Source organism: Triturus cristatus, chromosome 4_2 (assembly GCF_964204655.1).
Source record: "Triturus cristatus chromosome 4_2, aTriCri1.1, whole genome shotgun sequence".
NCBI lineage: Eukaryota > Metazoa > Chordata > Amphibia > Caudata > Salamandridae > Triturus > Triturus cristatus.
In genome coordinates, this window is record NC_140586.1 from 434,533,942 (window position 1) to 434,550,875 (window position 16,934).

At 45.6% G+C, this 16,934-nt stretch overlaps 1 protein-coding gene across 1 annotated transcript in view; it reads right to left on the reverse strand.

Moving 5' to 3' along the window:
• Nucleotides 1-16,934, reverse strand: part of RPF1 (ribosome production factor 1 homolog) — a 157,448-nt gene that overhangs the window by 127,017 nt on the left and 13,497 nt on the right. Inside the window, exon 2 of the mRNA XM_085601926.1 lies at nucleotides 801-857. Within this exon, the coding sequence (XP_085458052.1) occupies nucleotides 801-857 (57 nt within the window). The remainder of the gene's footprint in view (nucleotides 1-800; nucleotides 858-16,934) is intronic.

Here is a 16,934-nt window from a genome sequence, read left to right on the forward strand (position 1 = left end):
TTGTAGCAAGCCTAAAAGAGCACAATATTTATTTAACTTTGTGATCATATTAAAAACGTAACGGGAGGATTGTGCCACTACTTCATTCTGGTCTTGCACTCAGTTTAGCAATACAAACCTCAAGGAACTAGCTAATGAAAAATTGAATGTTCTGTTTATAAAAATGCATGCTATTTCTTTTTCATTGTAGTGCTTGCATGAGAAAGACAGTTGAAAGTGCATTAATAAAAATCATAAAATAACCACCACACACATACATACATTACACTGTTCTACCAGAATCCCCCCAGCATGCCCTCAGGACAAGCTACCTAATCAATATAACACACACTAGCTATGTACTGCTTGAACCCCCCCTCACAACCCCACCCCCGGGCACCAAGACAAGCCAACAGCCATGTCATTACCCACAGTAATACTATAAGAAAACAATCATACAATGAACATGACACTTGCACAGCTTCAATTGTGAACAAACTAGCATTTCACACTGAGAATAGCATATTCAACGGCACATACTCTTTACTATTCATAACGGGAAATCCACACCTTGCTACGCGGACTCTCCGACCATTGCCACAGGAGTATAGTTGAATTAATGTACGCAATTATGGAGTACACTTACAAAGATAGAAAAGGACTTACATCGTCTAGGTTTCCTTCTGTGAATACATAGTAGCAAACATAAAACCAGTCCATTTTTGTCAATGAACTCATGCCTACGGCCAAAAATAGAATTGTGAATTGAGCTCAAAGCTGTTATTAGCATGTACATTAACAATGAAAAATGACAATCTCACCTTATCGCCAAGTGCTTTCCTTTCCTTTTTTAATCTCTTCTTATTGGCTATCTTTTCCTAAAGGGAAAAAAAAACATGTAAGGGAACGAGCTTAAAATGGGGAAGACTTCAGGTAATAAGGGAAATAAGATAAAATTATTAGCATATAAACATGGTTTTATCATAAAAATGAATATTCTATTTATGCAGCACCAGAACATTTCCTAGTTATTTGATGGAACAAACCCACTTCCTTTTCCCTTTTTGATGATGCGCAGAGCCGTTGCAAGGTTCACATTTATGAAAGCAGATTCGACAATCATTAATTTGTGTTTCAAAGAAATACTAGATATGCAAATGCAATATTCTTGCTGTATTTAATAATGGAGTTTCATTAGGCTGACAAGTACGCGTTGTTTTTTCAATTGCGCTTACATGTGTGAGGTGCTGTGGCAGACACGGTTTTGTTTTCTGTTTCTCTGCTATGAACTGAGGAGTCTCAAACGTGGCCTCCATTGATTTATTAATTGCACACAATTCAGTCAACCTAATGGTTCTGCTTGCACTGTAACATTTTTACAAATGTATTATTTTCTGTTTATGAAGTTCCTGGAGAGGAAGGATTTTCAACTGTAGACAACTGCAAAGCACTTCCTTTACCGGAACAGGAGTTAACATGTATTAATGAATATTGGATTTTGGTCGTTGATCATAATACAGAAGTGTTTAATGGATGTTGAGTAAAAGTCCTTATACCATGTGATGTGTCTTCTGCTTTACAATTGGATAGCTTAATGTCACTTCCTTCATCTTATCACAGTGACTGTACAAGGTTTCTCGGTCTAAAAGCGTATAAAAACTCAACATTCGGGAAACGAGCCAGGTCTTCCTCGGGCCCTCAGAGAGCAAACTCTACTTAAACTGTTTAAAACAAATTGCACTTGGACTATTTGTTAAACCCTTCACTCTAGCCTTTATCGAGCGGTCCTTCTGACAAATGCTCCTTAACTCTCATTGTGCCAAATTTCGAAACTGGGGGGTGGCTATAAAATAAATTAGGGTTCAGTTTCAGCTGCCAATTATATTTTACAATTAATTTGAATTTTATGAGCACTTTCAATTAATTGGCTAACCACAGCCTTTTGTATTGATTCTCAAACTTGAAATAAACCTTCATGGTTTATATGTCAAAACATTGTGAATTATCAGGGTTTACATGATTTAGTTTATGTCTTGTGTCTTTATGGGCTCACACCCCAAACCATCAATCGGCCCTCTTAATGTTAAAAGCAAAGACACACACTACATAATGCAGGACCTTTCTTAAAAAATCGTTTTTTGCTCCCCATGCCATTCCAGTTTGAACCCAGCCATATGCAAATCAGTCTTGACCCTGCGCCCAATGGGAACAGTCCACCCCGAACAGCCAGGCCAGGCCAGGCGCTCCCTGGACTGGAAACAAGTATCCACAGGCCCTTTGAGATCTTCTTCAAGCAGGGGACACAGCAAAGTACTTATCCTTTCCTTGGCAGAATCAGCTACTGTAGGCCAACCCCAGACAGCACACAGCAAAGGGGCAGTACTTCTCCTTCAGTTTCTCCAGCTCTCTTCCTTGGCAAAGGTTCCTCTTAGATTCCAGAAATGATCTTAAGTTCTGGGGTTTTAGGTCTAATACTTATACCCCAAAATGTCTTTGTTCTCTTTGTGCAAGGCTCTCTGAGCCCAGGCCAAACCAGTTCTGTCCTCACGGGTGTAGTATAACCACAGGGGGGGTGGAGACAGCATTGTGCAAGAAAGACAGGCCATATTCAGGTGCAAAGAAATCTCCCACTACTCTAAATTCAGCCAAGGTCTATTCAGCTTAGCTCAGAGTCATCCAGGAAGAGCTAGGCACACCTCAACCCCGCCAGTGGCTGTCTACAGTGAATGCACGTCCCTTGCCCCTCTCACTCCAAAACCAGACAGTCAGTACACAAATAGGCAAAGGCACACAGAGTGGTTAAACAGGAAAATGTCTACTTTCTAAAAGTGGCATTTTCAAACACAATTTAAAAAACATATGTACTAAAAGATGTGTTATTAAATTCTGAGTTCAGAAAGCCTAAACTTTATTTTTCTATCTTGTTCCAATGGGAAGTTATACTTATAAGATGTTACAAAGCCTTTCCCATTCTTTCCTAAAGGGCAAGATAGGCTTTCAATAGTGAAAAACGAAATTGGCAATATTTCACTATCAGGACATGTCACACACCAGTACATGTCCTTTCACATACACTGCACCATGACCGTGGGGGTACATTAAGCCTACCATAGGGGTGTCTTACATGTAAGAAAAGGGAAGGTCAGGGCCTGGCAAGTGGATGTGTAAGAAAGTGCCCTCTTTTTGCATGGTTGCCTCCACTTTATGCCGCCATTGTATGCCAAATTGCTGATGTGCTTTGACTGAGTACGCCCTAGGTTCCTGCCAAACAGGTACCCAGACCGTTTGTTCTTTCCCTATAACTGCACTAAGACAAAGCCAAATTGGCACTCTTTGGCCACAGGTCAGTCCCTTATAAATGGTACCACAGGTACCAATGGCACTGTGGCCAGGGAAGGCCTCTAAGGGCTGCATCACTCATTGTGCCACCCTTAGAGGCCCTGTACCTTTACACACACACTGCCTTTGCGGGCTGCATGTTTTGGTGCAGAACAAAGTGAAGAGTCGACTTGGCACACATCCCTGTGCACCATGCCTACAACCCACTGCCCTGGTATAGATCAGCCACCCCTCTAGCTGGGTGCACTATACCAGTGGTGAGGGTACAGGTGTATGAGCCCTGTACCCTTACAGTGTCGAAGTCAATTCTTAGACATTGTAAATGCAGTAGTGCCATTAAGAGTATATGGGTGCTGGGAGTTTGTCATTATGAACTCCACAACCCCATAATGGCTTTAATGAAAACTGGGAAGTTTGGTGTCAAACTTCTCAGCACATTAAACCCACACTGATGCCAGTTTGGGATTTAATGAAAAATGCACTCAAAAGGCATCTTAGAAATGCCCCCTGAAAAATGACCCAACACTAGTGTCCAGGCTGAGTGGCCACCATTAGACATGTTTCTGGACCCCTGGGTTGAGAGCCTGCTGCTCTCGGGGGTCTGAAACAATGCACATCCTGGGGCGGGAGAATCGGCGGGAAAACCAAGTGAGGAAGGGAGGTGTGCCCACCTTTGTCAACCCCACCCCTCAGGTGGGGGAGGCGAGGTGAAGCACAACTCGCAGTCCCCCTAATCTTGCAGATGGGGGGACCCAGCCAACCAGTGAGGCATATGCCTCCTCCCACTGGAGGGTGGCATAATAGAGGGGGGATGTACCCACCCCAAGAAAGAGACCTATTAGTTCCAACCTTTACATATCTGTAGCACCCCTAAATCTATTATTTAGGGGCAACCCTGAACCTTGCCTCTTCAGACAAGAATTGACAAGAAAAAAGAGAAGAAGGAGGACCGAAGAAACCATGCTGAACTAAGAAGAGGAGGACGCCCACTGACTTGGTCCCAGCCCAACCGGCCTGTCCCCACCTTGAACCTGCTCCAGCGCAATCAGGTGTGTCCTGCAGCCAGCAACCTTGAGAAACTGGAGGACCTGCCCTGCCTTCCAAACCAAAGACTTTGTCTCCCATAAGCACCAATAATTGCTCACCAACAGACTCTGGCCCACGCCAAAACGGTGATTCTGCACCACTCTGCACCAGACGCCTACGGCCAGAGTTCAAGTGGCCCAACACCATGAGGAGGTCCCCTTGGTGATCCTGACCTGAGATCTGATGATCTCTGACCTGCCTCAACCCTGCAAACGACGCCTGCAGTCTCTTTCTGGAAGGCACAGCCCCCCCCCACCCCGGACCGCGTCGAAAGCTGGTAAGAAAACCCAACGCCTAAAGACACCCCTGCACCCAAAGTCCCACGGCCTTGCGTGGCCCAACCTACGGTGTCCCAGCATCCCCAGGCATCCCAACTTACCTCTCCAACCGGTGGTCACCTCCAGAAGCTCTTCGTCTCAGAGCCTGCAGACTTTGTTGCAAATGGAGAATCCCCATTGAAAACAACAGGGCACCCGACACCAAACCAGCACCCTGCACCCATTCGCCCCTGCAGTGCTGCGGGTGTACTTTGGGTGCTAACTTGGATCCTCTTTGCCCTGAGCCTAACACCAGGAGCTTTGCCCCACAGCCTTGTGGCCTGCTCGTGAGCAGCCGCCAACCGGAGGCCCCCTATCCCCTTTTGGATATCATTGGGCCTCAGCACTCTGAACCCCGCCGCCCTCGCGCCACTGAGGGTGCTTTGAAAGTGCATACCTGACCCTGGGGGAACCCTGGTTCTAACCCCAGAATACCAACTCCCACAAACTTGTACGTGCCTGCAAACCGTTAACTTCATTTTTCTCCATAGGAAGACATTGACTGTTTTTCCTTGAAAATGTTTCCAAGTGTGAAGTTGGTTTGTATGGAACATTCAACAAGCAGTGGCATAACCAATAGGTCTCGCTTTTGGGACCTTATAAGTATTTAGTTATGCAGCACAATATCCTTGGTGCACCAACATTAACTGTTGCATGGTTAAACACTTATAAGGTCCCAAAGTGGAGACCTATTGGCTATGCCCCGCTAAGCCTCGTGCTTTCAATTTTCTAATGGAGTCCGTTAACTTTTTCCTCTGTAGGTCCCTGACATGAAACGATTGTTATATGAAGAGGTATCATTGGCTCGAGGGGTTTAGGAGATTCTAGGCGAAAGTGCGAAACTCCTTCCTTGTAATTTTTTTAGTTTTAAAAAGCACATTACGGCATTATTAAACAATAATCGGCTTGCAGCGTTTAATGTCAGAACAAAAGCTTTCATATGAAAACTGGTGCTCTGCTCCGACACTAAAAGCCAAAACGCACACCACATTGCTCTCTAAAGCAAAAAGATCCATGAAGCAGAGCCTAGATACAATGCAGAGAGCTGCTGGCCTGTCTCTTCCATATTAAGGCACCCTTACAATAAAATCTGGCGCATAATGTGTGACAGTCGATGAAGAACTAATAATGACCACTACTAGTCCATTCAATAAAGCACAATTAGTGCTACAAATGTTATTTTTAAGCATTAAGTAATATGGAGTGCACGGTCTACAAATAGCTCTTGTGAATTGAAAATCCTAAGTTATGGACACCAGACACAGCTGAGGTCACTCGGGAAGATCGCTTAACAAAAGGCAGAAATCAACTCGTGTGGTCAATAAAGCTGGAAACACAAAACACGTGTTGCAATTTTGCGGAAGGCCCTTTGCAAAGATTAGCTGGCCACCTTTCAGTTGCTGATTGCGGTATTTAGTTTCTAAACGAAAACTAATGGGGTGAAACCTTTGCCCAGTTGGTGTTAACAGGAGTAAAAATTACAAAATCATTGAGTAATACTGCTACTAAATGTGCCACATTACGCCACATTTTCTTGCCGCATGATTTAGTCAGCGACATAATTTAGTCCTTCTCTGCTGCATAATTCCAATGAGCCTACTTAAGGCAGCTGCCTACAGTTGTCTTAACCATGTGCAGCTGACATCAGCAAGTACGGATACCTCGACCACACACTGTATCTACATGAAGGCATAAGCTGTCACTTTACAGTGTACTGGATGAAGTTGAATGAGTGCCTGGATGCAGTATCAATAAAGTTCCTGTTCGCCGATGTCTCTATTAGTGATACGTTGGACATAGTTATGATTTGCCCGAGATATGACACTTTGCACTATAAATTCATACTTCCACTTTTGATGCCCATGAATTTTAATCAAGTAACACCAACGTTACTGTTTTCGCAGTTTTTAACTACCCCTAGAGTATCTTATTTTTTATCAAGCTATCTCCCCGGTGTTTTAAATCAAGTTATACTGTAATTTGTGTTGATGTCGCCATGTATGTAATGTATCACATTGTGTTCAACTTTTACGATTTTTTTTTTATCGAATAAAGTATACATCGATTGATTAATTGCATCACAAAGAAAATCTTGAAGAAAAAAGGGCAAGGAGTGACTACTATCCTTAAATTCAATCGTTTGCCAACGTCCTCAACTTGAAAGTTGTAGAAAATTGTTACTTTATAAAAGTACTTCAAGTACAGTGAACGTTTTGGTCTGCAATGGCCTTTTACAATGAAAATGGAAATATTCTCCACAAATCATGCAATAACACACGTGCATGCACATACGTTACATAGTCAACAACTGCTTTTTTGTGTATATTAAATGTTTAAACCTAAATTACAATCAAAATGCAGAAGGGTAAACATAAATTAATTTTAAAAATGTAAAATATAATTTATATTTTATTTTAGAATTAAACCGTATTCCACTTGAAGAGGTAATTCAATAATGAGTGAATAAAATGTGTGTGGTACCTGCACTAAACATCCAATCAAAATGAGTTCACTGTATCAGAATCCAAAAACAGAGTTGTTTGCTCATGTAATAGTTATTATAATATGTAATCTTTGAAGCAGTAAATAGTGTTTTTCTTGAGCCAATTTCGCTGCACTGCAGTGATAAACTAGAATTTCACCTTTACTCTGTATTACTAAATGTGTGAAAGTGTGTTCATTAGTACCTTTGCTCCCAATTGCGTGTTTTCAGGGATGTCTCCTCAAACATGGAAAGATCTGGGGACCATCGTGACAATTTACGGCAAATGTATTCTCCATCAGGCCCTAAGTTATCTTTAGAAGGCCAATCAGAGACTCGAAACGGTGGGCTGAAGAAAGCAGCAGGGGAGTTCTAAATTGGCATTTGTCGACGCAGGGACATGGTTCTTGTAAACATTTCTGAATGCCATCCACTAGACTATTAAGGAGGGAACGGACAACAATGCCTTTTAACCTCCATTCAATTAATTTCTGTATTTAATCGGCTGAATTAATGCTCAGAAGCTACCCCGTTTATCAGACGTTTGCCACTTTCCAGGTAGGGTCACGCAATACAACTACCATTACATGGGGATATCGGCTAGCTTCAGAAGCACACAGGCCCAGAAGCTTAAGGGGCTCTCTGCGTTTCCAGCAGGCTTTGTTGTTTTACTATCAAGTAAAGAGGGTGTGAGAGGCCCTTCCTTGCATGCATTGGGCCCGCTGTTCACTTGCTGCGTCACGGATATTACATACACATACATGTCATCAGAGTACAAGGAGGCAGGGCGAGGGCGACCCATAGTAGTTTGGGCCCTCGCCTACCATAAAAGAGCAAGGATGGGGTATCTGGCATGAAGGCAAAGAGGGGGGCTGGTTTGTGTATTTGCCAGCCACGTGCACATGAAGCATAGCGGCGCTGTAGAGTGCTGCTCCAAGCACCCCTCCTCCTGGCCTGCACTAACCTCTGGATGAAAACAGGCTGGAACCCTCCCGGTAAGCATGAATGTGCGTCAAAAGATGCCAGTGCCTCCTCTGATGCAGCAACCTTATATCCGCTGTTATTCTACATATGTTCTTGTGACTAGACCAAAGGTTATGAAGTTACCTTTGTAACCTGAGATAAATGTATGAATGTGCAGCATTTTTATTTAGTCAAAACTGTGTCTGCTCTTTTTCTTGAGGAAGTGAAGTGATGGGTGACAAGGGGAATGACGATAAATTGTGAATGCAAATGAAGCGCGACAATTCTCATGAATACCGCTGAGTCAACATATTTTTTTATTGCTTGGCTAAAACAATAATCGTCTACCAACCACCCTTTCGCCCTCTGCCGCCCCCAATGCCTCCCGCAGCCCTGTAGAACCCGTGAGGTGTCGCTACATTGCCTATGTATCTACTTTCCATGAGCGTTGAGAAAATGAAAACACTTGAACATAGTTTTTGAATCTCAACTGAAGACATACTTCTTTATTCGCAAGTGGTACTTTAGCGCCTGGTAGGGTTGCCACTTTTCCCAGAGAAAAATACCGGCCATTTGTTTGTTGTTTTAAGAGTCTGCACGGGCTTGGATGTGATACTAAATAGGGCTGTAAAGAAAATCGTCTGCATTTATTTGTAAAATTACTTTTCTGTTGTTGTTTATATTAATGATTAGTCATGGATCGTTAATGAAGATCTAGAACACATTTAAAATGTTTTCTATTTAAAGGTTAAAAAAAGACAGCTTTAGGTGACTTTTCTTATTTTTGTACCAGCCTGGACATGAAAATATCAGAGGAGGTGCTGCCGGTAGAAAACTGGTCAGGTGTCAATCCTACGACAGGTCTCGTGCCTTCAGCAAAGAATGCTGACTCACAAGCTATGTCTGAACTGAAGATCAATCAGGTATTGTACAGAAAAAAACCTACTGAGTCAATTTGTTCCCACGCGCTAGAGGGAATTCATGCACTGTGTCGCACCGCACTCCCTTTCTTACAGTGAACATCAATGCTGGTTTATTACTCAGTGCTGAATCGAAGATGGAGTGCAACTAACACCTATTGCTTGGGAAAGGTTTCAGGGACTGTGTGATATTGTTTGCGAAACGTCACAGCGAGTGGGTGATGTCTGACGTGGCTCTGATTATATTCATAACTAAGCACCAATCAAGAACGGGAGCTATCAATGTAGCGCTGTGTCTGAAACAACTCTTATGTATATGGAAACAAATGCAAAAAGAACCATTGATGGACAGAATGCAGAACAATGTCATACATTCACCCCAGTACAGAGATCTGGGCCTAAATCCATCGTTTTTTTGCTCACCATGCCATTCCAGTTTGGACCCAGCCATATGCAAATCAGTCTTGACCCTGTGCCCAATGGGAACAGTCCAGCCCGAACTGCCAGGCCAGGTCCTCCCCTGGACCGGAAACAAGCATCCCAGGACCGGCTTTGGGGCCTCACCCCTCCTCAGTCAGGACAGCTTGTCTCCAGTGGCATGGAGAGCACGGGACTCACGTCCAAGCATACCCGTCCCACTCGGGGTGACATATGCAAAAAGAACCATTGATGGACAGAATGCAGAACAATGTCATACATTCACCCCAGTACAGAGATCTGGACTGTTCCCATGAGGCACAGGGTCAAGACTGATTTGCATATGGCCATGTCTGAACTGGGGTGGCCTGGTGAGCGAAATAACGATGGATTAAATCCAGATCTGTGACTGGGAGTGAATGTTTTGCCAATGTGCAACATTCCATCAATCATCTTGTGTGTTTTGCTGCTCGCACTATGTGGGAAGGGTATGCCCAGACATGGGTCCCGTGCTCACTACGCCACTGAAGTCAAGCTATCCTGGCTGAAGAGGGGTGAAACCCCGAAACCGGTCCTAGGATGCTTGATTCCGGTCCAGGGTAGACATGGCTTGGCAGTTCGGGCTGGACTGTTCCCATCAGGTACAGGGTCAAGACTGATTTGCATATGGCCATGTCTGAACTGGGGTGGCTTGGTGAGCAAAATAACGATGGGGGTGAATGTTTTGCCAATGTGCAACATTCCGTCCATCATCTTGTGTGTTTTGCTATGGAAACACACCATAACAAACCATAATTGCTTCACACACGTTACGTAGTATCTAGTTATGTTAGCTGTGTTTTGTATTCAGCATTTTCACTTCTACCTGCTAGTGTCTGACAAATGATAAACCTACCATTGGATTCTCCAGGACAGCAAATACGTCTGCGGACTTTGAAATGCTGTTTCAATGCTGTTTCAAGGGTTTAAAGCTGTAGCTAGTTATTGGGACGTTTAGGGGATCAAGGAAACCCTCACAATCTATTACCCAAGCGGGCACCGTGCTGATTAAAGAAAGGCGAGCCAGATTTACAGGGCCGTCGGAGCTCCGAGCAACTGAAAACACGAGTGCTCATGCGGAAAGCAAGCGCGGCCGTAAAAGAGCGATGCACTTAATGAGCCATGACGGAGGAAAGCCAGATGGCGCCTGTGCGCGTAACCGCACGCTTTAGGCCACACAAAAAGCATGTGGTCAGCTTTTTGAGGCCCACTAACTAAAAGTCTTGCCAGAGCACCGCATGCGCTGGCTCAGGCGAGACTTAAAAACTAACTATGTAATAAAAGTGAACTACTTACCATTTGTCTAGGGGATGTTTCCGTGTGATATCTAGACATATTACACTGATTAGCAAAAGTAGTCTGAAAAGTAATCTAAAAAGTAAAGTACATAGTAACTGAAATGTAATTTTGAAACGGTGACTTACCTGTAATTCATTCAACTGCTTTTGAACCTGCATTCAATTGTGAAGAATTTCATAAGATTTTGCAAAGCATTTATTTCACTTACCTACCCAGCCTTGGCTTGGTCCTAAGAAATAAAATAACTTAATAATATGTTAGATACAAACAAATTGGTGGGAGTTCAGTCTTTGAGTGTATGACATCATTTGCTGCCCGAGTGTGTACAACAAATGCTTAACACTACCCTCTGATAAAGCCTTACTGCTCGCCCACACTACCACAAATAGAGAGTAAGGTACTATCTACTTTTACCTCTGCCTACCTTTGGGGTTCCACTGGACTCTGTGCACACGTTTCAGGGCTACTCATGTGGGAGGCACAATCAGTGCTGCAGACCCACTAGTAGCATTTGATTTACAGGCCCTGGCACAATTCAGTGCACTATACTAGGGACTTACCAGTAAATCAAATATGCGAATCAAAGAGAAGCAATTGTAACAACAATTTACACAGGGAGCACTTGCACTTTGACACTGATCAGCAGTGGAAAAGTGCCCAAAGCATGTAAGCCAACAAAAACGGAATCCAGCATAGCATAAAAAAATACAGGAGGCAGAGGCAAAAAGTCAGGGGAACCACGCCAAAAATGCTGTGTCGAACATGTGTCCCCTCCAGTTGAAAGATGGGGAGAACTACCAACCCTCTTGGGAGTTCTCATCACTAAGGCAGAAGAATCGGGACAGGACATCAACATGGGTGTGTTCTGCATCAGGGCGGTGTTCCACCGTAAAGTCCATTCCCTGTACGATATGGACCACCTCAACAATTTAAGATGCTCACCCCTTCTCTGCATCAACCATCTGAGGGGCCTGTGGTCTGTCTGAAGCAGGAATTGAGTCAAGTAGTGCCTTAGCTTCTTCAGCACACAGACCACAGCAAAAGCTTCTCTTTAAATTGCACTCCACCTCTGTTCCCAGGGAAGTAGCCTCCTACTAATGAAAGCTACGGGTTGGTGCAAGTCCTCGTGCTTCAATTGTGAGAGTACTGCTCACACACCATGGTCTGAAGCATCTGTCTGCACAACAAATACTTGAGAAAAGGTGGGTGCCTTGAGCACGGGCGCCATGCACATGGCAGATTTCAGGGCATCAAAAGCGGTCTGACAGGCATCGGTCCAGATATCAATTTTCTTGGCTGCTGTCTTGAAGTTAGCTCTGTCAAGGGGGCAACAAAGGTGTCATATCCCTTGACAAACTATCTGTAGTACCCATTGAGTCCTAAAAAGTCTCTCACCACTGTCTGGGTCTTGGGGGGTTGCCAAGCCAGAAGGGTGCCAACCTTAGTCTGTAGGGGCACCACCTGGCCACTTTCTACCTAGTGCCTCAAGTACACCACAGATCCCTGCCATATCTTGCACTTACTGGCCTGGATAGTGAGGCCTGTATTCTGCACTACACAGAGGTGTTGCAAGTGTTCCTCCTAGCTGGAGCTGAACACAGTAATGTCATCCAGGTAAGCAGCGCTCAATTCCTCAAGCCTGGACAGTACCTGGTTGACCAGTCTCTGGAATGTGGCAGGGGCGTTCTTCAACCCAAAGGGCATGACATGGAGTTGGTGTTGCCCCTCTGGCTTTGAAAACACAGTCCTCTCTCTTGCCCAATCAGTCAAGGCAATCTGCCAGTATCCAGACGTTTGATCAAACGTGCTAAGGCACCGGGCAGCTCCCAGCCGATCAATGAGCTCATCAGCTCTGGGGATGGGGTGCACGTCAGTCCTGGTAACGGCATTGAGCCCACAGTAGTCCACGCAGAACTGGAGTTCAGGAGTGGCACCAGGCGCAGCAGCTTTCGGAAACAAGATCACTGGGCTAGCCCACAGGCTGCTGGAGGGCTCTATCACCCCTTACACCAACATTTTGGAAACCTCTTTCTTAATGCTGGCCCTAACTTTGTCTGTTACTCTGCACATTTTATGCTTCACAGGTAAACTGTCCCCAGTGTCCACATCATGGACACACCAATTGGTGGTTCCTGGAATCAGGGAGAACAGGGAGGCGAACGGTCCCAGCACCTGGCGACAGTCCCTCTGCTGCTCTGGGGTCAGGGTGGGAGAGAGTTTCACTTCATCCACAGACCCATCATGCTCCTTGGCTGAAAGGAGGTCAGGAAGAGGCTCACTCTCCTCTTCCATTCCATCAGCTGTAGCCAGGAGCATAGTTACTTTGGATATCTCAAAGTGAGGTTTGAGACAGTTCACATGTATGACCCTCAAAAGGTTGCTGGGAGTTTGCAAGTTGACCAAATAGGTCACTTCACTCTTGCGCTCCACCACCTCAAATGAACCAGTCCACTTGTCTTAAAGCACAGAAGGCTAAACTGGTGCCATCACCCACACTTTTTGGCCAGGCTGAAACTCAACCAGAGTGGTAGAGTGGTATTCTGGTTGTACCATCGTTTCATCTCCTCCTGGCTGGCTTCCAGGTTCGCCTCATTGAGTTTCCTGAAGCTTTGAGTCTGGTTTCTGAAGGCCAGCATGTAGCTGAACACATCGTGGGGGAGTCTTACCACAAGTTTAATCCCAGCCCTCCTTCACCAGACAGAGGTCCTCTCACAGGGTGCCCATACAGCAATTCAAAGGGACTGAACCCTAAGGATTTCTGTGGTAGCTCCCTGTAGGTATAAAACAGGCATGGTTAAAACATGTCCAACTTACGTCTCATGGGTTCTGCAAGACCCTTTATCATGCCTTTTCAGGGTTCGGTTGAATCTCTCAACCAACCCATTCCCTTGGGGATAGTAAGGAGTGGTGACTTTGTACTTCACACCACATTCCTCCCACAATGACATCATATACCTAGAAATGAAGTTTGTACCACGGTTAGAGACCACCTCTCTGGGGAACCGCACACGAGTAAAGATCACCATCAATGCACGGCTCACCACTGGGGCCATGACTGACCTGAGAGGGAAAGCAACTGGGTTCCGGGTGGCATGGTCCACCAAGACCAAGATAAACTTGTTGCCTAAGAAGGTCTTGGGTTCCAGTGGCCCCACAATGTTGATGCCTACCTACTCGAAAGGGGTGCTCACCACAGGAAAGGGTTGGAGGGGAGCCTCACACTTCCCTCCTGTCTTGCCACTTGCCTGGCAAGTCTGACAATACCTACAATGTGTGCCAACGTGCCTATGCATTTGGGGCCAGTAAGTGTGAGTGACAAGCCTGTGATAGGTCTTGTCGCACCCCAAATGTCCTGCCAAAGCCTCGTCATGAGCCAGACCCAGTAGGAAGGTCCTTTAGCACGTAAGTACCACCAGCACAGGGGATGCCCTGGACTCAGCAACCTTAGGCTCACTATAAAGGAGACCATTCTCCCAATAAATCAAATGTGACCCAGACGGACCACATGCTGCTTGGTCTGCAGTCTGGTCTGCAGCCTGCTGCCGCAAACCAACAAGAGTAGGGCATTCCATCTGTGCATTGCAGAACTGCTCCCTGGAGGGACCTTCTTCCTGCTGTCAATGGGTCAGCTGAGGGAGGTCTCCCAGTTTAGACACTTGTTCCCCTGTAGGTTCCAGGACATCCCCCTCAGGTTCTGCCTCCTCCTGGGCCGTGGTCACTTTGGGGCGGGTTTCCCATGCCTCATGCCATTCCTCTTTCCCAACATCTTTAAATGAGCCTGGCACTCCACCTCCCTCCAAGGTGAACTCTCCAGGTCATTGCCAAGCAGACAGTCAACAGGCATACACGGACTTACAAAGACCTTCAAGGAACCCGAGTCCCCCTCCCCCACTCAAAGGTAACCTGCGCCACCTAACACAGGCGCTCAGAGTTGTCTGCAGCAACTACAGGGTGAAGTACATTGGGGATGACCTGTTCTTCAGACACCCATTGACACCTGAAAGACGGCACACTGGCTCCTGTGTCTCTCAGAGCCTCCACCCTCCTCCCATTGAAGGTCACCCACTGAAGGTACTTTTTAGTGTTATCCAGCAGGCAGGTTTCCTGGACCATCTCTCTATCTCCTAATGAGATAACGGTCATCACAGGTGGCTCCCCACCCTCACTAGGAACCAACTCCTCCCCCGGCACTACACTAACTAACCCCGGTGATGGTGCACCAGTAGGTGCTAGTGGTGCCTTGGGGCACTTGGGATCATTCTGCATGCAACCCTGCTGACCACATGCATAACACTTACCTGGGCCCCAGTTGTCTGGCCTACCCTTAGGGGGCCATGGCTTCTTAGAACTGGGAGGCAGGGACTCTTTACCCTGGGATCTATTTTGGGGCCCTTCAGAGAACTCCTTTTGGGTACCCTTGTCCCCACCACTCTTCTGCTGGGGAGCCTACCCACCTTTGGCTGGGTTTCCCACATACCCATTATGGACCCTGGTACTCATCCAGCAGTCGGCCTCCTCAGCAAGCTTCTTGGGGTCAGTCAGCTTAATATCCATCAGATGCTGGCTTAGCTCTGGAACACACAGAGTACTCAAGTGCTCCCAACCAATCAAGTTGTACAACCCCTGGTAATCAGTTACCTTGCTGCCCTTTATCCAACCATCTAGTGTTCTCCAATACATATTCACACACTCAACTCAAGTATTGGATTCAAGAAGGACCTAAACTTTACCCTGTAGGGCTCTGGTGTGAGCCCACACCTGAGGCATAACGCCTCCTTCATACTGGGATCGGTCAGAGCACCCGCCATCCCCAAAGGTGTCAGGGTGTTCCTCCCATTGGCCTCAAAGTGTCTCCACAGGCCCGCCCCCAATTCTTCTCAGAACCTCATTCATACGCAGTGCTTCCTCATAAGATGCAACCATGCATAAATATCCCCCCCTTCTGGAAATTCTGTACTAGGTCCTTGGGAATGTAAACCTTACCCCGGTGCACTGGCTGTGTGCTGCTGCCATTTGTATTAGACTCCACCTGTTTGGCCTTGAGGTCCAGTTCTCTCATGCACAATTCATGTGCCAAAAGCAATTCCTTTTCCTCTAAGGCACGAGCATTCTTGGTTTCCTCTGCCTTTAGCCTCATGACCTCCAATTCATGATCCCTGGTGCTTCGCCTTTCTTCCATTTCCTCTGGAGCCCGATTCCTGTAAGAATAATTGCTGCCATCCCAACCGGCAAATACTGAGATCTGAACGCAAGAATCTGGTGCACCTCCATCCACATTTGCAACATCTGCCTCCTCAGCCTGTCTAGCCTCCCACCAAGCCCACAGGGCCTTCTGTAGCTCCTCTTTACAAAGCTCTTGTAGAATTGCTTGAGTTGCTCTACTTTGTAACGACTACTTAACATTTCAATGTCACACTCCAATTCTACAGCCTCACTTGCTCATTTATCATACAGAGACATGGTGCGTTAATCAAAAATAAAACCAAAAATAAAACACAGTATGTGGTTGTGTAGTAGTCTGCATTAAACTAGTGATGTACACCAATCACTGTGGGTCAAGTACAAATACAAGTTCAAATCCTCACCGTTGACCACCAATGTTACAAATGGGGGTCTCTAGTTTGCAGAGGTAGGTACCTTTGTCTAAATAGGGACCCTTGCTTCTAGTCAGGGTAAGAGGGATACAAGCTTTAAATAACCCCTGCTCACCCCCTGGGTAGCTTGGCACGAGCAGACAGACGTATCATAAAGGCAATGTGTAAAGTACTTGTACACAAAACACACAGTAATACACTAACACCACCACAAATGGACACCACACCAGTTTTGAAATATAAAGTATCTTTATCTAAACTCAACAAGACCAAAAGGACAAAAATCCAACATACATGTAATAAGAATATGACTTTAAAAAGGTTTCAAACAACTTGGCCCATGGAAAACTAGGGAGGCGTGATTTCTCTCAATGTACCTGTTGCGACAAAATTCACAAGGCCAAACAGCCACAGAGGTAGGAAGCGTCAAAAAGAGAAGTGTCAGTTCCCGAGAACATGGGGAGGCAACGCGACAGTTCTGTTGCACACAGGAGAAATG